The following is a 23,226-nucleotide window of genomic DNA, read 5'->3' on the forward strand; positions in this document are numbered from 1 at the left end:
ATTTGCAATTTTAAATAAGAAGGTTGACGACCAAACAGCAAAAATTGACTTAGCCACATCCTCAATTACTAAATTATCTGAACAAGTGGCTCAGCACTCACAAACAATTGGGAACTTAAAAGACGCCACTTCTGAGAACCGGAAATTGGCCGAGGCTGCAAACGAGAAAGCTGACCAAGCAATTCAGAAAGTGGATGAACTGAAAGGAGAGGTAAGGCCACTACACAAGCACATCAGTGACCAGCAGGCCTATCTGTCTATGGTGGAATTGAGGAATCGAGAAAATAATTTAAGATTACGCTCTATCCCAGAGCTTGAGAAAGAGGATCTGATCGGCTATCTGACAACAGAATTTTCTAAATTCTGGGGTATAAACGAAGACAAAGATTTTAAAATAACAACCGCGTTCAGATTGGGAAGAGTTGCCAGGAAGGACAGGCCCAGAGATTGTTTGATCATTCTAAGGACCAAACAGGAGAGAGACAAAATATTAGACCTTCACTTTAACAAATCACTTGAGATCCAGGACAAAAGAGCAGAAATCTACAAGGACATCCCTAAACAATTATTGGATCTCAGAGCTAACTACACTGACCTAGCTGGACTTTTGAGAAGCAACGGGATACCTTACAGGTGGGAGTTTCCACAAGGTTTATCATTTAACTGCAAAGGAAAGAAGGTTAAAATTAAAACGAGAGAGGATAGCCAGAAGTTCCTACACGACCACGGAGAGGACCTGCAGAAGGGAACAGCAGTTCCTTGGCCTCCACCACAACTTGGGAAAGAACCAGCACCCTCGGACTTGGACAAGAAAGAAGACACCCCATAAAAAGCAACAACAGATTGATACAGGATGTCTCTGCAGCTATATAGCTGGAACATTAATGGCGCAAATTCCCCGGAAAAACACAAAAGGATTTTTCATATTTTGAAAAAAGAACATTTGGATATAATTTGCTTGCAAGAAACTCATGTGACTAGGCTCCATAGGAAAGTATTAATTAACAAAAGACTAGGCCAAGAATTTATTTCATCAGATAGAGTTAAAAAGAGAGGTGTGGTGATTTACGCAAAGGAGAACCTAGCACCGAAATTTTTGTTTAAAGATGAACAAGGAAGAATTCTGGCAATTGAAATACAAACTCAAGGAGAAAAAATTCTGATATTAGGAATCTACACACCAAATGAGGGGAAATCAGAATTTTACAAGAAGCTGCATGAGATACTACTGGACTATCTGGATTATTCCAACATCATTATGATGGGAGACATGAATGGGGTGGTCTCTACCTACATGGATAAGTCACAGAACCAGAATCTAACTAAAGATGGCAGACTACCAAAAACTTTTTTTGAACTAACTGACAATATGGATTTGATCGATATTTGGAGGACAAGAAACCCTTTAGGTAAAGAAGGAACTTTCTTTTCTGAGGCTCACCTGTCATGGACAAGAATCGACCAAATTTGGACAACTAGAGGGCTGGCACCTAAGACTATGAGAGTGGAAATCTGCCCAAAGACCTGTTCCGACCATAATGCTTTGAAAATGGAAGTGAGATTTACTCCAGCCGATTCCTTCAGATGGAAAATGAATGACAGACTGTTAAGAGATCAAGAGATTGTAAGGAAGGCCCAAAAAGCTCTAAAGGACTACTTTGAAATAAACTTGAGTACCTCGGTGGAAAAAAGAATAATCTGGGACGCAAGTAAAGCTGTTATGAGAGGGTTTCTGATACAACAGAATACGATCAAGAAAAAACTTTGGAATGGAAAAAAGGATAAGATATTAGAGAAGATAAGAGATGGAGAGAAAAAACTAAGATTGAATCCAAAATCCAAAGAGACTTTAAGAGAAATTAAATTCCACCAGTCACAATATACGAAATTGATAAACCAAGAAGTGGAATGGAAAATTAAACAAATGAAACAAAGATCTTTTGAATCTGCGAACAAATGTGGGAAACTGCTAGCTTGGCAGTTGAAAAAGAGACAAAAATTAAATTATGTTACCAACTTAGAAGTTGAAGGGAAAAACATTCAGAAACCGGGAGAAATTAGAAAGTCTTTCCAGAAATATTTTAAAAAATTGTACACCCAAGGCCCGAGGTAGTGACTGAAATAGAACAATTTTTAAAAGATAATGGCCTACTAGAACTATCTCAAGAAAAGAGATCAATCTTGAACTGTAAAATAACACAACAGGAAATTGAGGATGCCATTCAGAATATGCAGCTAGGCAAATCTCCAGGCCCTGATGGACTTACCTCCAAGTACTACAGGACATTAAAAGACTACTTGATACAACCATTAATGGAGGTTTGCAATCAGATTATGGGGGGAGGGAGGGCACCAGAAACGTGGAAAGAAGCATTCATCACATTGATACCTAAAGTGGAAACTGAAAAGACTCAACTTAAGAACTACCATCCCATCTCACTCCTGAATGTGGATTATAAAATATTTGCAGACATTTTGGCAAATAGACTTAAAAAAGTACTAAACGAAGTAATTCATAAGGACCAAGCAGGCTTTCTTCCAGGCAGGCATTTGTTTGACAACACCAGGAACATTATTGACATTTTGGAACTGCTCCAAACAAATATTAACACCAAAGCTGTGCTAATTTTTATAGATGCAGAGAAGGCCTTTGACAATATTTCTTGGAAGCTTATGAAGAAAAATTTGGAAGGGATGGGAGTGGGACGGGGGTTTGAGAATGGAATAGAAGCAATTTATTCACAACAAAAGGCTAAGTTGATAGTGAACAATGTGGTGACAGAAGAGTTCTATATTGAAAAAGGAACACGACAGGGGTGCCCCCTATCCCCTCTATTATTTATCTCGGTCCTGGAGGTGTTGCTGAATATGATTAGGAAGGATCGGCCGGTACAGGGGATACGGGTCGGAACGAAACAATATAAACTGAAAGCATTTGCAGATGACCTGGTTTTAACACTACAGGAGCCAGAATCTAGTACAAAAAGAGTTCTAGAATTGATTCAAGAATTTGGTCGGGTGGCGGGATTTAAGTTGAATAAACAAAAAACCAAGGTATTAGGGAAAAATTTGACATCTTCTGAAACAGATGGGTTCCAGAAGGTAACAGACTTAAACATTGTCAAAAAAGTGAAATACCTGGGGGTTAACTTGTCTTCTAAAAACTTGAACTTATTTAAAGATAACTATGAGAAATGTTGGTCAGAAGTTAAAAAAGACCTAGAAATCTGGTCAAGATTGAAATTATCCTTGTTAGGCCGAATCGCAGCTATAAAAATGAACGTTTTGCCAAAGATGTTGTTTTTGTTTCAAGCCTTGCAGATCGCGGACAGAGTGGAATGTTTTGGAAAGTGGCAGAAGGATATCTCGAAATTTGTTTGGCAGGGCAAAAAGCCCCGAATAAAATTTAAAATATTAACTGATGCAAAAGAAAGAGGGGGGTTTGCCCTGCCGGACTTAAGGTTATATTATGAAGCTGCTGCCTTCTGCTGGATGAAAGATTGGATTCTGTTAGAAAACACTGATGTCCTAGATCTGGAGGGCTTTAACAATTCGTTAGGTTGGCATGCGTATTTGTGGTATGACAAGGCAAAAACATATGGAATGTTCAAAAACCATATTGTCAGAAAAGCAATATTTTTGGTCTGGAAAAAATACAAAGACTTACTGGAAAGTAAGACTCCGAGGTGGTTATCACCAATAGAGGCCAAGGCTCGGAAAAAACCCAATATGGAGGCCGGCTGGCCGAAATATTGGGAAATAATAGAAAATATTGGAGATAATTGGAGGTTGCAGAGCTTTGAAAAACTAAAGGGTAAGGTGCAAGATTGGTTTCATTATGCCCAAATTAATGAGGTCTTTAAACTGGACAAAAAAACAGGATTCCAGGTGGAAAAATCGAAACTTGAGACAGAGCTGCTAGAACCAAAGACCAAGGTATTATCGAGAATGTATAACTTGCTGCTTAAATGGAATACTCAGGATGAGACAGTTAAATCAGCCATGATAAAATGGGCTCAAGACATTGGCTATAATATCATGTCTGAGGACTGGGAAAGGTTATGGACCACCGGTATGAAGTTTACGGCATGTAATGCCTTGAAAGAAAACATTATGAAAATGGTATACAGGTGGTACATGACCCCAGTCAAGCTTGCTAAGATTTACCATTTGTCTGATAATAAATGTTGGAAATGCAAGGAGGCTGAAGGGACATTCTTTCATCTTTGGTGGACTTGTCCAAGAGTGAAGGCCTTCTGGGAAATGATTTACAATGAGTTAAAAAAGGTGTTTAAGTACACCTTCCCTAAGAAACCAGAGGCCTTCCTTTTGGGCATTGTCGGCCAAAAGGTGTTAAAGAAGGATAGAACGTTTTTTATGTATGCTACCACAGCAGCAAGAATTCTTATCGCTAAGTATTGGAAGACTCAAGATTTACCCACACTGGAAGACTGGCAGACGCAATTGATGAACTACATGGAGTTGGCTGAGATGACTGCCAGGATCCGAGACTTGGGAGAAGAAGCAATGGAGGAGGACTGGAAAAAATTTAAGGACTATTTGCAAAAGTTTTATAAATTATATGAACTTTAAGATGCCGCATGACTTGGAAGGTTAGCCCCAGCAATGAGAGTGGATTATATATGAAATTGGATAATATTATTGAAAGAATCAAAGTTTAAATGGTTAAAAATGACAATATGTTTTGTTTCTAGAGTAAATGGAAAATAAGGGATTTAAACTTAAACTGTAATTGAAAGAACAAAAGAAACACACGAAACAAGGTTATAATTTGTTGATAAATTTATTGTTAAGAATGCACTGTGCGGGAGGTGTGGGGAAGTTCGATAGAAAGTTGAAATAAGTTGTTAAAATGGTTTGGCTTTTTCTTTTTCTTTTCTTATCTTTTCTTCTATTTTTTTTTTTTTGTTCTATCTGTAATTGAAAAAACGTAATAAAAATTATTATAAAAAAACAAAACAAATGATAATACCGTAAGCACAATATATCATGTAAAGAAGCTTAACATATATTGGATCTGCTTCCGTATTTTAACTTTTGCATGTTTTAAAGTATGGTTGTGATTTTTCTTGATTTTTCTGTTTCTTCATTTGGGGTGTTTTTTTTCTTTTTTTTACAATCAAGCATTGCATAAATTTTATGAAATAAATGAAAAGAGTAAATGTGACATTGATGTGGCATTTGCCCATTCCTTGTGGTTATGTTTGTATAGGGGGATGGAAATGGTTAATGTAGATTGACCAATGAGAAAGCTCAGAGGCAGAGCCAACCTGGTTTTGAGGCTCAGCCCAGGCGTTTACCATAGAGAGATAGAGGGAGTGAGGGTCGGAGAGAGGCAGAAAAAGTTGAACATGGTGGTTGTGACAGTTAGAGTGAGAGGAAGGGGGTTACCATGGAATTGCCTGCTAATGAAGGTGGGGAGGAGAAGGATGACCTGGTGGATATGCTCCTTTCCACGAGTCACAGCAAATGACTCTGAATGCTTGCCCCCTCCACCTAATTTATGTAACCAACCGCCCTTGGTAATCATGTCTCCCCACCAATAGACACTTCTGCCACCCAATAAAAGACCCATACGGGACAAATGCTTTTGGCCGTTAAAAGTCCAGGAAGTTGTTATCTTGCTTAGACAGCCTTGATTAGAAATCTGGGCATGAGGTCTTGAGTTATTCCATTTGTCTGGTACAAATAAAGAAGTATGTGAGACGTGAGCTGCTTCGTCCAGAACCAATTACAAACCTAGTCTTCATGACTGTAGCCTTCTGGGACATAAATGACAATAGTCTCCTCCTCCTTGGTGAACTGATAATTATCTTCATATCCAATTAAAGAGCATCCTCTTGCCCTATGATGCAGAGAATCAAATTAAACCCAGACGAAGAACAGGAGAGACCATTTTGCACTTTGAGTGAGACTGGTAAGATTTAACATTTTCTCCATGGGGCATGAGTGGGGACACATTTTTTTCTCTTAAGTCCTTAGGACCTGCCATTCCAGTGCAAGATGCGGTGCCCTTGTTCTCTTGCACTCACCATTTCTGAAGACTGCTGACCTGCAGTTAGTCACAAGGTTGGGTGAAACATTTACAGGAGAGGCCAGAGCTGTGATGCTTGCAGAAGGTTAATTCCAGGTAGGGTTGGAAAGACCACTTTTTAACATGCTACAGAGTGGCACCGAGAGTCTGTTTGACAAGTCCAGATCTTGATAGACCAATAGTCTGACTCAGTATAAGGTCACTTCCTGAGGTTTTGCCAAGGGAGAGAACAAACATTGTAACCAGACACAAGGAGATTAATGTATTTTAACAGGTATGCAGAACAGATTGGGTCATTTCAAGTGATCCAAGTCCAGTGCAGGGAATTCACCTCTGATTGATCAGTGAAGTTTTGGGAAAGTTGGTCTTATTAAAGCAATATGAAGAGAGCAGATATCCATGTTCCTAGAAGCAAACACAATGAGGGGATTCCGCTTAATATATAAACATATACACTCTCTTGAATTCTTGAATTCCTTTCTCTGTTCTGTGAGTGACTAAACACTTAGTGTGAAGCTACAGAACAATAGTTATCCCACTGAAGAGTTTCTTCTCCCCTTACTCTTGGTCCTTACAAATGAAGGCTAATTACATCCCCACCCCATCACCAGAGGTCTTCACATTAGCTACTTGGGATTCTTGACTGCTCTTGGAAATTTTCCCATCAACCTCAGGACTACAGAAGAAGAGAACCTGGTAGGCAAGGAGGACTGCTAAGTCTTCCCATCATGCTGTGTATGAGGCTACAGTTTCCTTGCACTAGGAAATTTGCTGGGACATTTGGAGGGGAGAATAATATAAATCTTCTGAATCACCACCACCAGGGGTATCTATTTATTTATTTATCTATAAAGTATGTTTGCTTCTTAAAGGTGCTACTACTACTTGGGTAAACAGCTGCCCCCCCCCCCCCCGGCACATCTTTGCTTCCCATCCATCAAAAACAGCCTCCTTGGTTAGGGGGGAGCCGATATAGATATACAGTATCAGAAAGATATATTTGGGGGAGAATCCTAGGAACTGAACAACAAAAAGAAAACTGAGTTATACTTAATAGGAAAAAAATGTGACATTACTGCCGACTTCTCTTTCAGAACCTCCTGCACACCCTCATTCATTCCTAGCCTGATCTTATTGCATTGGAAGATAGTCCCACCCACCTGGATGAATGTTCAGTAGGTAAGGGAAATTCACTGCTATAAAACTTTATATCAATCTTTCGCTAAACAGGGTGGTGTCTTTCTCATTCTGTCTCAGCCCATCTCCTTCATCCTTACTGATATCTCTTCCTAAGCAGGAATGATGAGCTTGGCCATAGCAAAAGAAATATGACTGAACCCCAATTTTGGAGAGACATTACATATCAGACAATACTGTCAGAAGACCTGGGAATGCTGTACTGTCCTTGTCTCTTGGCACCAATCAAAACTCAATGAGAAAAAATCCAGAGGGGTGTGGCCCATGTGGAGGATTCAGTTATATTGCAGATATATTGCACATATATGACTTTTGGCTTGATAGACAGATGTTGTAGGTTTATGTGTTGTTCAATGGGCTCCTGGCTCTCACAGTTCTGGGTTTTGCATGGAATTCTAGCTGAGTCAAACATCTTTGTGATATTTTCCATTTCTTAGAGGAAACTTCTGCTCCAGAAGAGGAGACAAGGATTCCACATGCCGTCATTCAGCATGGAAATAAATATCAATGGGACTTTGCAATCTACTGTGGATGCTGTGACATATAAGGAGTACAATGGTACTTATAATAGCTCCTCTAATGACCAAGGAAATTTCCAATATAAGGAAAATGAAGAATCTATAATATATAGCTTTATTGTAATTATCTGCTGTGTGGGATTTTTGGGGAATGGAACTGTCATCTGGCTTCTTGGTTTCCGCATTAGGAGGAAACCGTTCACCACCTACATCCTTAATTTGGCTGTTGCTGATTTTGCATTCCTCCTGAGCCTACAGTTCCATACTTTTACTAGGTGTACTCACTTTGGTTATGTTTTTTATATTCTTTCTAATCATGTCTTAACCGTCACATACAACACTGGCCAACTTCTTCTGACAGCCATCAGCATTGACAGATGTGTGTCTGTCCTCTTCCCTATCTGGCATCGGTGTGTTCGGCCAACACATTTGTCCACCACTGTGTGTGCCCTCATATGGGTCCTCTCCTGTCTGCTCTCCATAGTTCTCTCTATTATCAAAGAAACATCTCTGATTAGACCAGATGACACCTATCTTGATTTCCTCACGATATATTTTCAATTTCTCTTGACTGGACTGCTTTGCCTCCCACTTATGACAATTTCAACTGTGATCCTTTTCATCAAAGTCTGTTTTAAATCACACCCACGAAAGCGGGGAAGGCTTTTAATGGTTATTTTACTTACACTCCTCTTCTTCCTCATCCTTGCTTTTCCACTCAATGCCATTCTTCTTGATATATTAATTTTACACCTGAATATTCCCTTTCCATTCCATTATGCCATTTTGTGTGCCTCCCTCAACAGCAGTGTGAACCCCTTGCTTTATTTTCTGGTTGGGAGGAAGAAGGGAGGTCAATCTAGGGAGAGCCTACTGGTCATCCTCCAGCGGGTTTTGAACGAGGAGGAGAATGACAGACAGGAAATGGACCCTCCTTGTTCGAACCCACTTAGAAACCTTTCATAAGAATCCTTTGGCTGAATTATGTCCTTGGGTTCCACTGATGACTCTTGCTCACCAGAAAAAGAGGATTGGGTTTTGTTGAAAATTTTGAGGTTTGTGCAGTTGAAATGTATTCTACTCTACAAAGGCAGGAGTCATGTTTTTTTTTTTTCCTTCTCCCAATTTTTCTTCTGTGTCCCCCCCCCCCATGGTATACAGCCCCTGAAATGTTGGCCATGCAGATATAATGCCCTACAGCTCAAAATGCTCCACACTGTGCACCCATATTGCATAAGCTGAAATAGACGAGACAAAGATCGGATGGAATCAGCTGTACAACTTGGACTGAGAATAGAAAAACTGTACATTCTTCTTTGGGACACAATTGGTATCACATTTTCCTCCCACAAGTCCTTAGCACCTGCCATCCCAGTAGGCTCCTCTTGTCTTGTGATCAAGAAATCTGAAGATTGCTTATCCAACCTTAGTCTCAACGTAGTAAAACAAATACCCTTGAATGAGAGTGTTACTGGGAAGCTCCCTTGTTATTTTTGATGTTGGAGGCTACATGCTGTTTAGGTGACCTTGTTATAGTATTGACACGTGGTTTATTTTATAAAAAAATTCCTTCCAGTAGCACCTCAAAGACCAACTAAGTTAGTTCTTGGTATGAGCTTTCGTGTGCATGCACACTTCTTCAGATACACTGAAACAGAAGTTGCCAGATCCTTCTATATAGTGAGAAGGTGGGGAGGGGTATTACTCAGAAGGGTGGTGGGAATGGGAGATTGGCAGAATGGGAGATGGGAATGGGAGATTGGCAGATAGCTGAGATGAGCCTGTTGACGACTCTTAACGACTGCAATAGGTCTTACAGGAAAAGGCAAGGGGACCTATTGCAGTCGTTAAGAGTCGCCAACAGGCTCATCTCAGCTATCTGCCAATCTCCCATTCCCACCACCCTTCTGAGTAATACCCCTCCCCACCTTCTCACTATATAGAAGGATCTAGCAACTTCTGTTTCAGTGTATCTGAAGAAGTGTGCATGCACACGAAAGCTCATACCAAGAACTAACTTAGTTGGTCTTTAAGGTGCTACTGGAAGGAATTTTTTTATTTTGACTATGGCAGACCAACACGGCTACCTATCTGTAACTGGTTTATTTTATGTTATTATATATTTCCCCCCCCATGTTATCATGTTATTATCGCTATGTTATTGTTGTTGTTTTGTTATTATTAAATTGCTTTTCTATGGTTTGTTTGAAATGCATCCCTGTTTTGTTGATCTTGTAAGCCACTTTGGGCATAGGTTTTCGTATGGAAATATGGGGGGGGGGGGAATGAATGAACTGAAAAGTTAGACTCCGTAATCTCAGCAAATCTTGGGTTTGGATTGCAATGTTCATGTTGTTGGCTTTTTGCAGTATAGTAACGCTGCAGAGAGCTTGCTGGGGAGATCATGCATTAAAAAGAAAGGACTCAAAAAGTACTTAAAGGTTTTAATAAGAAAAACAAAAACTCCATTTACCCTAAATACATCAACAAACCAACATGACTCAACCACCAACCCATCCCCCAGGGTAGTGGGAGAGCTAGGTGCTACTCCTTATATGCTCTACCCAAATGCTGACACGCCTTAATCAAATACAACTCAGCAGCACCTGCTATGTTTCACAGCTGTAAAACTGGGTCTCGTTATCTTACACTGGCCCTTGCTCCGGCCCCTTAAAGACATACACATCGGGTGGAACAATGATGAACCTTTACATGTAACGAAACCATTCAACACATGTACCTGCAAGAAATGATTACGGGCAGGGAAATAACTAATCGGCTTCCCTGAGTCAATGGAGCTTGCAAAACACTTTGAAGTGATAGGTACAACAACATTATGCCTCAGATGTGTAGGAGCTCATGCCATTGGAAATTCCTTTATATAGTAACTGTTACCCATTTGTAGACCTTTACAGTAGCTGTGTTAAATAAACACTTCTCATTTTAATTCCAAGCATTGTTTTCACGTCTCAACACTAGCAAATGACTTGGCGCGAGCGTAAACTAAACTATGATCCAGAGTTGTGAACGGTGGACACCTGAGCATCTAGTGACAGAGATGTATCCAAAGTACCCCCATACTTTACACTCGCTCCTTCAAAGGGAGTGCAACCCCACTCAGAAAAGGGACCTTGCCAATTTCCAAAACATGGAGCCCCATCTTCCTAGAATTCAAACACAGTCGATCAACCCTCATCCAGACCACTACTGCATCTCTACACTGGTTCAAAGCTTTCACAGCCTCTCCCGATTCATATGGAAAAGGGGAGTTGTGTGTTAACATCATATAGCACTGTGGATACCTTGCTCCAAAACTCCTAATGACCTCATCCAATGGCTTCATATAGATCTTAAATAAATATCAATGTTGACTGGAGTTCAAATAATATGATCGTAAGCACAATATATCATGTAAAGAAGCTTAGCATATATTTGATCTGCTTCAGTATTTTAACCATTGAATTGCCTGCTAATTACCTGAAAGAGCATCTCCATCCCCATATTCTGCCCATACACTGAAGCCCTACTCCGAGGGCCTTCTAGGAATTCCCACACTGCAAGGAGTGAGGTTACAGGGAACCAGGCAGAGGGCCTGCCCTGTGGAACACCCTCCAGACATGTGTCAAGGAAATATATGAGTATCCAACTTTTAGAAGATATCAGGGAAGATTTTAATTTTTGATATTTTGTCATTTTATTTTTATTAGTAGCAGCAGCAGTAGTAATAGTAGTAGTATACTGTTGGGTGCCACCCAAAGTGGCTGGTGTATTATTATTATTAATCAATTAATTATTATTTTTATCATCACCATCATCATCAACAACATCATTAAAGAGAAGAGATGGGTGACCTGGTGGATCAGCGCCCTTCCACCAGTCACAGGAAATGGCTCTGACACCTTGGTCCCTCCACATACTTGGGTACTCCAGAGCAACCCCCCACTCTGCCGTAGGCAATCATGTCTCCCCACCAATAGCCACCTCCCCCACCCAATAAAAAACACATCCGGGCCAAAAGCTTTTTTGTAGTGTGTGTGTGTGTGTGTGTGTGTGTGTGTGTGTGTGTGTGTGTGTTTTACTGTATCCCTGTTTCTTTCTTTTTTTGTAAGACATTTTGGGCATGGGTTTTTGTGTGTGAAAATGGGGAAAAACAAAATGAATGGAAAGAAATTTTAAACTCATTAATCCTGGCAGATCTTGGGTTTGGATTGCACTGTTAATGTACCTGCAAGGAATGACTATGAGCAGGGAATAAAGTATTCTGGAGCTTGCCCAACACTTTGAAGGGACAGGTACAACAACATTATGCCTCAGATGTATAGGAGTTCATGCTGTTGGGAATTCTTTATATAGTAACTGTTACCCATTTGCAGAACTTTAACTGTGTTAAATAAGCCTGACGCATTTTAAATCCAAACATTGCTTTCACATCTCATCACTTGCAAATGTCCTGGTGCAAGTGTCAAGCAAAGTATGACCCGGGGTTGTGAATGGGGAACACAGAGGACACTTGAGCATCTAATGACACAGATGAATCCAGAACTACCCCCAAACTTCACACTCACTCATTCACAGGTAGTTCAATCCCACTCAGAACAGGGAACTTACTAATTTCCAAAATATGGGGAACCCCTCCCCACCCAAAGAGCCCCTATTGTCCTCCAATTCAAACACAGTTGATCAGCCCTCATCCAGACCACTACTGCATCAAGACACTGGTTCAAAGTTTGCACAGTCTTTCCCAATTCATATGTTATGGGAAAGGAGAGCTGTGTGTCAACATCATCACAGTGCTGACACCTTGCTCCAAAACTCATAAGGACCACATCCGATTGCTTCTTATATATATTAAATGCAGTGGTACCTCGGGTTAAAGATGCTTCAGGTTACAGACACTTCAGGTTACAGACTGTGGTAACCCAGAAATAGTACCTCAGGTTATGGACTTTGCTTCAGGATGAGAACAGAAATCGCATGGCGGCGGCAGCGGGAGGCCCCATTAGCTTAAGTGGTACCTCAGGTTCAGAACAGTTTCAGGTTAAGAACAGCCCTCCAGAATGAATTAAGTTCTTAACCCGAGGTACTACTGTAGATATTAATGTTAATTGGAGTTCAAATAATATTACTGTATGCACAATATATCATAACAAAGCTTAGCATCTATTCAATCTTCTTCAGTATTTTAACTTTTGCATGTTTTAAAGTATGGTTGTGATTTTTCTTGATTTTTCTGTTCATTCTTTTGTAAGCTGCTTTGGGGGTTTCCCCCCCCCTTTTTTCCAATCAAGCAGTGTATAAATTTTATGAAATAAGTGAAAAGAAATAAACATTACATTGTTTACCATGGAATTGCCTGCTAATTAAGGGGGACGTGACGGATTGACTGGTGGATCTGCTCCTTCCAATAGTCACAGCTAATGACTCTGAATGCTTGCCCCCTCCACCTAGTTTGCGTAACCTACCGCCCTTGGTAATCATGTCTCCCAACCAATAGACACTTCTGCCACCCAATAAAAGACTCATACGGGACAAATGCTGTTGGCCGTTAAAAGGCCAGGAAGTTGCTATCTTGCTTAGAAAGCCTTGATTAGAAATCTGGGAATGAGGTCTTGATTTATTCCATTTGTCTGGTACAGATAAAGAAGTAAGTGAGACATGAGCTGCTTCGTCCAGAACCAATTACAAACCTAGTCTTCATGACTGTAGCCTTTTGGGACATATATGACAATAGTCTCCTCCTCCTTGGTGAACTGATAATTATCTTCATATCCAATTAAAGAGCATCCTCTTGCCCTATGAGGCAGAGAATCAAATTAAACCCAGATGAAGAACAAGAGGGACCGTTTTGCACCTTTGAGTGATACTGGTAAGATTTATCATTTTCTCCATGGGGTATGAGTTGGGCCACATTTTTTTCTCTTAAGTCCTTAGGACTTGCCATTCCAGTGCAAGACGCTGTGTCCTTATTCTCTTGTACTCACCATCTCTGAAGACTGGTGATCTGCAGTTAGTCACAAGGTTGGGTAAAACATTTACAGGAAAGGTCGTAGCTGCAGTGCTTGCAGAAGGTGGATTCCTATTACCTCCAGGTAGGGTTGAAAAGACCACTTTTTAAAATGCTAGAGAGTGGCACTGCGAGTCTTTTTGACAAGTCCTGATCTTGATAGACCAATAATCTGACTCAGCATAAGGTGACTTCCCGAGGTGTTGCCAAGGGAGCGAACAAACATTGTATCCAGACACAATAAAATTAATGTATTTTAACAGTTATGCAGAGTAGACTGGGTCATTTCAGGTGATCCAAGTCCAGCGCAGTCAATTCACCTCTGACTGATCAGTAAAGTCTTGGGAATGTTGGTCTTATTAAGGCAATGTGAAGGGAGCAGATATCCATGTTCCTAGAAGCAAACACAATAATGGGATTCCGCTTAATATATAAACATATACACTCTCTTTAATTCTTGAATTCCTTTTTCTGTTCTGTGAGTGACTAAATCCTTAGCGTGAAGCTACAGAACAGTACTTATCCCGCTGAAGAGTTCATTTCCCCTTTCTAAAAGTCACTCATTGAGTCAACTTTCAGAATGCCAGTAGAGCACTTTCCTTACTCTTGGTCCTTACAAGTGAAGGTTAGTTACACCCCTACCCCATCGTAAGAATTCTCCACACTAGTTACTTGGGTTTCTTGCCTGTTCTTGGAAATTTCCCCATCACCCCTGGATTACAGGAGAGGAGAATCTGGTAGGCAAGAAAGACTGTTAAATCTATGTTAAGTCTTCCCAGCATGTTTTGTATGAGGCTATGTGCAGGAAGGGGATGTAGATGTAAACAGCTGTCTGGATTAGAGCCAGGCTGAAAGCCCAGAGAGTGGGATGCCACCAGCTCTCAATTGCAGCTAAGGCAACAGCCCAAATGCTAATGCTCAGTTTCCCTGCACTAGGAAAATGAGAGAGATCTAGGGGGAGAGTAATATAAACCTTCTGAATCACCACCAACAGGGGTATCTGTTCATTTGTTTATCTATCAAGTATATCTGCTTCTTAAAGGTGCTACTACAACTTGGGTAAACAGCTGCCCCCCCCCACGTGTTCGCTTCCTGTCCATCAAAAACAGCCTCCTTAGTCAGGGTGGAGCCAATATAGACATCTCAGAAAGCTTGCTCTATTTGGGGGAGAATCCTAGGAACTGAACAACAAAAAGAAACCTGAGTTATACGTAATAAGAAAAAATGTGACATTACTGCCTGACCTCTCTTTCAGAACCTCCTGCACACCCTCATTCATTCCTAGCCTGATCTTATTGCACTGGAAGATAGTCCCACCCCGCTGGATGAATGTTCAGTAGGTAAGTGAAATTCACTGCTATAAAATTTTATATCAATCTTTCCCTAAACAAGGTGGCGTCTTTCTCATTCTGTCTCAGCCCAATAACAGAACAAGAGATAGAGGCTGCCATTCAGAATATGCAACTGGGCAAATCTCCAGGACCAGATGGACTGACTTCCAGATACTACAAATCGCTGAAGGAATGGTTGATTCAACCACTAAAAGAAGTCTGTAACGAGATTCTTGAGGGAAAAAAGGCACCTGAATCGTGGAAAGAAGCATATATTTCACTCATACCAAAGTCAGAGACTGAAAAGACCCAACTTAAGAACTACCGCCCAATATCACTACTTAATGTGGATTACAAAATTTTTGCAGACATTTTGGCAAAAAGATTTAAAAGAGTGTTGATGGAGAAGATTCATAAGGACCAAGCAGGCTTTCTCCCCAAAAGACACCTAGCAGACAATGTAAGGAACGTAATAGACATTTTGGAAAAGCTAGAGGTGAATATAAACACTAAAGCAGTACTGATTTTTGTGGATGCAGAGAAAGCCTTTGACAATATTTCTTGGAGTTTTATGATAAAGAATCTTCACGGGATGGGGGTAGGTCAAGGTTTTGAGAATGGTATGGCTGCAATATATTCTGAACAAAAAGCTAAATTGATTGTAAATAATGTAGTGACTGAGGAACTTAAGATAGAAAAAGGAACACGACAGGGGTGCCCAATTTCCCCATTACTCTTTATTTCAGTTCTTTATTTCAGAATATGATAAGGAATGACCAGCAGGTTAAAGGAGTGCAGGTCGGAGCTAAACATTACAAGTTAAGAGCGTTTGCAGATGACCTAGTACTGACTTTGCAAGAGCCAAACACTAGTACGAAAAAGGTTTTAGAAATAATACAACAGTTTGGCCAGGTAGCTGGATTTAAGTTGAATAAACAAAAAACCAAAGTTTTAGGAAAAAACTTAACAGATATAGAAAAGGAGAAATTCCAAGAGGAGACAGGGTTGACAGTGGTCAAGAAGGTGAAATACCTAGGGGTTTATTTGACATCTAAAAATGTGAATTTGTATAAGGACAATTATGAAAAATGCTGGACAGAAATTAAAAAAGATCTAGAAATATGGTCGAATTTGAAATTATCAATGTTAGGCCGAATTGCTGTGATTAAAATGAATGTATTGCCTAGAATGCTATTTTTGTTTCAGACCTTGCAGATTCTTGACAAGATGGAATGTTTTAAGAGGTGGCAGAAAGACATTTCGAAATTTGTCTGGCAGGGCAAAAAGCCCAGAATCAAATTTAAAATATTGACAGACGCTAAAGAAAGAGGGGGTTTTGCCCTGCCGGACTTAAAATTGTACTATGAGGCAGCAGCTTTTTGCTGGCTGAAAGAATGGATGCTCCTCGAGAACACGGACATTTTGGATCTGGAAGGTTTTAATAATGCTTTTGGTTGGCATGCATATCTATGGTACGACAAAGTCAATAGTACCTTCAAAAATCACATTGTTAGAAAAGCACTATTTAATGTTTGGATAAGATACAAAGATCTGTTGGAAAACAAAACCCCTAGATGGGTGTCACCAGTGGAGGCTAAAGCAGTGAAGAAACTCAATATGGAGGTCGGATGGCCGAAGTATTGGGAAATTTTGGAACAGGATGGAGATAAGTTCAAATTACAAAGTCATGAGAAACTGAAACATAAAGTACAAAATTGGTTTCAATATCGTCAAATAATGGAGTTTTTCAAACAGGACAGGAAAATTGGTTTCCAGGTGGAAAAATCAAAACTAGAAACCGAATTGTTAGAACCCAATACTAAGAATTTATCTAGAATGTATAACTTGTTGTTGAAATGGAGTACACAGGATGAAACAGTTAAATCGGCTATGATTAAGTGGGCACAGGATGTTGGGCATAACATCATGTCAGCTGACTGGGAATGGTTATGGAACACCGGTATTAAATTTACGGCATGTAATGCCTTAAAGGAAAACATTATGAAAATGGTTTATAGGTGGTACATGACTCCAGTCAAGCTGGCAAAAATTTATCATTTGCCCGATAACAAATGTTGGAAATGTAAAGAGACTGAAGGTACCTTCTATCACCTTTGGTGGACATGCCCGAAGATTAAGGCCTTCTGGGAAATGATCTATAATGAAATGAAAAAGGTACTTAAATGTACTTTCCCTAAAAAACCAGAGGCCTTTCTCTTGGGCATTGTCGGCCAATTGGTGCCAAAGAAGGATAGAACTTTCTTGATGTATGCGACAACAGCAGCAAGAATACTCATCGCAAAGTATTGGAAGACACAAGATCTACCCACTCTGGAAGAATGGCAGATGAAAGTGATGGACTATATGACATTGGCCGAGATGACAGGCAGAATCCGTGACCAACGAAAAGAGACGGTGGAAGAAGAATGGAGAAAATTTAAAAGCTATCTTAAGGACTATTATAAACTTAATGAACATTAAAGTGTTGTGGTTTTTAGAAACAAAGGGATACAGTGATACAAGGTCGGAATATAGAGAGGACTAAAGATGACAGAGGTTGGAAAGTAACAATTGGGAGTTGCTACAAAACTGTGGACATTGGGATGCAGAAAGGGGGGGGTACGGGGAAGTCCAAGAAAAGAAGTTTATGAAAATATGTTATGAAATTATACGTGTATGTTTGTCTTTTTAAGTGTTTGTTTGTTCTTAAAATTTTTTGTAAAATCAATAAAAATTTCATTCTGTCTCAGCCCATCTCCTTCATTGTTACTGATATCTCTTCCTAAGCAGGAATGATGAGCTTGGTCATAGCAAAAGAAATATGACTGAAGCCCAATTTCGGAGATACATTACATATCAGACAATAATGCCAGAAAACCAGGAAATGCTGTACTGACTTCTTCTCTTGGCACCAATCAAACCAAGTTTCCAGGTAAACTTACTAAAGTCCAAAAAAAACTCAATGACAAAAAATCCAGAGGGGTGTGGCCCATGTGGGGGATTCAGTTATATTGCAGAGAATTGCACATATATGACTTTTGGCTTGAGAGACAGATGTTGTGGGTTTATATGTTGTTCAATGGGTCTCACAATTCTGGGTTTTGAACAGAATTCCAGCTGAGTCAAACATCTTTGTGATCTTTTCCATTTCCTAGAGGAAACTTCTTCTCTAGAAGATTTGACAAGATTTCCACATGCAGTTATTCAGCATGGAAAGACATATCAATGGGACTTTGCAATCTGCTGCGGTTGCTGTGACAGATAATGAGTATGATGAAACTTATAATAGCTCATCTAATGACCAAGAAGATTTCCAATATAAGAAATATGAAAAATCTATAATATATAGCTTCATTTTGGTTATCTGCTGTGTGGGATTTTTGGGGAATGGAAATGTCATCTGGCTTCTTGGTTTCCGCATTAGGAGGAAACCGTTCACCACCTACAGCCTGAATTTGGCTGTTGCTGACTTTGCATTCCTCCTGAGCGTACAGTTCCATACTTTTATTAGGTTTCCTGATGATTTTCTTGGTAGTATTGATGAATGTCTCTTCTCCTTCACATACAACACTGGCCAACTTCTTCTGACAGCCATCAGCATTGACAGATGTGTGTCTGTCCTCTTCCCTATTTGGCATCGGTGTGTTCGGCCGACACATTTGTCCACCACCTCTACATTATCTCAGCAACATTTCCCCTTACACCAGATAACATCTATCCTTATTTCCTCACAATATATTTTCAATTTCTCTTGACTGGACTGCTTTGCCTCCCACTTATGACAATTTCAACTGTGATCCTATTCATCAAAGTCTGTTTTAAATCACACCCACGAAAGCGGGGAAGGCTTTTAATGGTTATTTTACTTACACTCCTCTTCTTCCTCATGTTTGCTTTTCCACTCAATGCCATTCTTCTCGATATATTAATTGTAGACCTGAATATTCCTGGTCTATTCCATCATGCCTTTTTGTGTGCCTCCCTCAACAGCTGTGTGAACCCCTTCCTCTATTTTCTGGTTGGGAGGAAGAAGGGAGGTCAATCTAGGGAGAGCCTACTGGCCATCCTCCAGCGGGTTTTGAATGAGGATGAGAATGACAGACAGGAAATGGACACTCCTTGTTCGAACCCACTGAGGAACCTTTCATAAGAGTTCTTTGGCTGTATTTTGTCTTTGGACTGCATTGATGACTATTGCTCACCAGAAAAAGGGGATTGTGTTTTGTTGACAATTTTGTGGTTTGTGTAGCTGAAATGTATCCTACTCTACAAAGGCAGGAGTCATGTATTTCTTCTCCCAATTTTTCTGCTTCTGTGTCCCCCCCCCCCAACCATGGTATATGGCCCCTGAAATGTTGGCCATGAAGATATAAAGCCCTACAGCTCAAAATGCTCCACATTGTGCACCTATATTTCACAAGCTGAAATAGTCAAGACAAAGATAGGCTGGAATCATCTGTACAACTTGGAATGAGAATAGAAAAATTGTAAATTTTTCATTGGGACTCAACTGATACCACATTTTTTCCCCCACAAGTCATTAGCACCTGCCATCCAAGCAGGCTGATCTTGTTTTGTGCTCAAGAAATCTGAAGATTGCTCATCCAACCTTAATCTCAAGGTTGTAAAATATATATATACCTTTGAATGAGAGAGTTATTGGGAAACTCCCTTGTTATTTTTGATGTTGGAGGCTACATGCTGTTTAGGTGACCTTGTTATAGTATTGACATGTGGTTTATTTTATGTTATTATTGTTGTTATTGCAGAGTCCTTTGCACAACGGAATGATGAACAGTACGTGCCACATGCTTAAAGTTGCTTTATTCTCAGTTCAGTATTGAGAAATTACAAACATGCATCTTGCCTCTGCGGGAGCAGAGAAGCAAACCTTCCTTCTCCTCGGAATGAAGAACACCGAGAGAAAAAATGAAAAACAGGAAACCAGTGTACGTCACATCCAGCTTCCCATTCCCGTGGGAAAACCCAACAGTGCTCTGACTGTGGAATGTAAACATTGTCTTGTGACAAGCACTTCCGCTGCACAGTGAAGAGAGCAGAAACTAACATCCTCCCCCTTTCCGTGAACATCACTGGGCAGCGTGTTCGTACAATATCAGTACAAACCCAACTTCTGTACATAGGTACATTGTTGATCCCTTGATACAATCTTGGACAATACATCAGCAGGAATTTCATTACCTGGCATATAGGACACCGTTACGAGTCCCTTCTGAATATGTTCCCTAGCATGTTGCACCTTCAATTGCAAGTGCTTCGTGCTTTGCTTACAACCTTCCGAATTCAGCAAAGCCAAACATGCTTTGTTGTCCTGGTAAACCTGGATTGGACATTTGACAGGAATCTTCATGTCTTTGCACAATTGTAACAACCATTCACAATCCTTAAGTGAATAAGACAGTGCATTCAGTTCAGCTTCACAAGTACTTAAGCTTATTGTTGTTTGCTTCTTGCATGACCAATCAAAAAGACTCTGATTGTACATGTAGCAAACTCCAGACGTACTTTTCCTGTCTGTAGTGTCACTTCCAAAACTTGCATCTGCAAAAATCTCAAGACCACCAGACTTCTGATTGTTAAATCTCAGTCTGTAATGCATAGTGCCTTTCAAATATCGCGCTATGCGTTTCAGAGCTTTCCAATCCTTAACAGTAGGATTGTTAACTTGTCTGCTTAGCAAATTACAGCTAACAGCAATGTCAGGTCTTGAACATCTGGCAATGAAGTTTAGCTTGCCTAGCACACTTCTGTACAGTGTGGTGTCAGAAAATGCTTCTTCAGTGTCTTCTACCTGATAACCTGTTGTCATCGGTGTGTCTACAGGGTTAGCATCCATCAGGTTTAGTTTGCTTAACACATCAGCAATTTTCTGTGACTGGTGTACTAGAATGTTACCACTTTGATCTTTCTCTATTTCCAGAGATAGGTAGTTGTTTACCTCACCAAGATCTTTCATGTCAAAGTGCTCTTTCAGTTGAGCTAGGGCATTATTGTACATTGTGACATCTTTCCAAAAGAATAAAATATCATCAACATAAAACAAACAATAAAGTTTCTTTTGCCCCTCCTCTTTGACAAATACACATGGATCAGCTTTCCCTTGCTGAAAACCTAGAGAAAACAATGCTTCAGTGAGTTTTGTGTGCCAACATCGTGCACTTTGTTTGAGACCATAAAGGGACTTTTTCAGAGCACAAACAAATCCCTGTTCTACCTGTACGCCATCAGGTGGAAGCATATAAAGTGATTCACCTAGAGATCCGTACAAAAACGCTGTATTTACATCGTGGTGACTAATGTGTAGATTCTCCTCTGCAGCTAGCTTGAGCATAAGTCTAATGCTCTCATATCTCACCGTAGGTGAGTAGGTCTCGTGATAGTCTTCACCTGGTACCTGTGCAAAACCTCTGGCTACCAATCTGGCTTTGTGTCTGACTATCTTGCCATTTTGATCAGTCTTTGCTTTGAAGACCCATTTGCTTCCAAGCAGTTTCATTCCTGGAACTACTGGAACTAGCTCCCAAGTTTTGTTCCTTTCTAAGGAATCAAGCTCAGCCTTCATTGCATTTAACCATGGCTCAGCTTCCTTAGAATCCAAATCCTGGATTTCTTGGAAACTTGAAGGTTCAAATACCTTCTTGGAGCTTTTTACAGCTGCTACTGCTGTCTTAGCAAATTCATCAGCAAATCTCTTTGGAGGTCTGCCTTTTGTGGCTCTTTGTGACCTACGAATTAGCCTTTGGTCTTCAACACTCTCCTCTTCCTTCTTAGGAGAAAAGTGACCTATTGTGAACAATGGTTCTTCCAATTCCTGATCAGAGCTTTCAGAGGGTCGCATAGAGGCTTTCGCACTCTTGAAATCCTCTGAATTATCCAATTCAGTTTCAGACTCAGAATCAGAACCTTCATCAGTGGGTGTGGGTTGTTGTTGCTGCTTATCCTCAGTCTCATCACTGTCATCAGGATAACATTGGAAAATTCCCACATTCTCCCCCCACTTGGCATTGTACTCAACACTTCTTGTGAGCTTAATTGTCTTAGAGTCAGTCATCATTATTCTGTAGGAACCTTTCTGATAACCTAGAAAGATACCATGCAAACCACGTTTGCCTAATTTGGAGCTTTGTGGTGAGTGAATCCACATGTCAGAACCAAATATTTTCATGTGTTTGATGTATGGTTTCTTGCCAAACATCTTCTCATACGGGGTACAACCAATCGCTGAAGATAACCTGCGATTGTAACTGTAAAGAAAACATGAGAGAGCTTCGGCCCAATAACTCTCTGGAAGATTAGCATCATGCAGCAAGGTTTTTAACCCTTGAAGCAATGTTTGATTTGCCCTTTCGCAAAGTCCATTCTGCCATGGCGAGCGAGGACTGGACAAATCGTGTTGAATTCCTTTCTCAGTCAGAAAAGCTTCAAACTGCTGAGAAGTGAATTCTCCCCCGCGATCTGTGAAAAGAATTTTTATCTTCTTACCATGCACATTTTCCAACCAAGCACAGAATTCCTTGAACCTTGGAAAAGCCTCTGATTTCTGCTTGAGATTGTACACATAAATATACCTAGAAAATGCATCAATGAGAACCATGAAGAACCTATTGCCACCCAAAGAGGGCGATAGTGGACCAACTAAATCAGCATGAACAATCTGGTATGGTTCTGTAGCTTGCCTACTAGACACCTTACCTTTCGCAGCCATTTTCACCTTGTTTGCTGCGCATGCTTTGCACTTCATGTGGTACCTGCAGGGTTTAATAGTCATACCTTCAACCAAGGTAGGCATTTTAGATACTGCCTCAAAATGCAAATGACCAAATTTCCTGTGAAAATCATGAATACATCCTGCATGCAAACTTTTGTTAGAACCTGCAATGCAACAAGTATCATTCTGCACAACATCATCATAATACAAAACAAACAAACGATCAACACATTCAGCATGCAAGACATAATCGTCTTTCTTTGTGATGGTGCATTTCTTGTTCTTGAAGGAAACATCAATGTTCCGTTCATTCAGCTGCATCACACTTAGAAGATTGTGTGTGGCATCTGGAACATAAAGTACATCCTGTATCGATAAGTCCAAACTGTGAA

The 23,226-nt window shown here is 40.2% G+C and overlaps 2 protein-coding genes and 1 pseudogene across 3 annotated transcripts in view; all 3 read left to right on the forward strand.

Annotated features, from left to right (window-relative positions):
* The window catches only part of LOC308592942 (proto-oncogene Mas-like), a 106,149-nt gene that overhangs the window by 7,265 nt on the left and 75,658 nt on the right, over positions 1–23,226 (forward strand). The window lies entirely within an intron of this gene.
* Positions 7,729–8,736, forward strand: LOC308593519 (proto-oncogene Mas-like; the record flags this gene model as incomplete). Its single annotated transcript, XM_081205946.1, has 1 exon — positions 7,729–8,736. One exon carries the CDS (start codon positions 7,729–7,731, stop codon positions 8,734–8,736), a length of 1,008 nt encoding a protein of 335 aa, XP_081062072.1.
* On the forward strand, positions 18,300–19,255 carry LOC308592639 (mas-related G-protein coupled receptor member H-like; annotated as a pseudogene). The gene has a single exon. The product of its transcript is annotated as a mas-related G-protein coupled receptor member H-like (transcript).

The sequence above is a fragment of the Podarcis bocagei genome (assembly GCF_964188305.1).
Source record: "Podarcis bocagei genome assembly, chromosome: 8".
Lineage (NCBI taxonomy): Eukaryota > Metazoa > Chordata > Lepidosauria > Squamata > Lacertidae > Podarcis > Podarcis bocagei.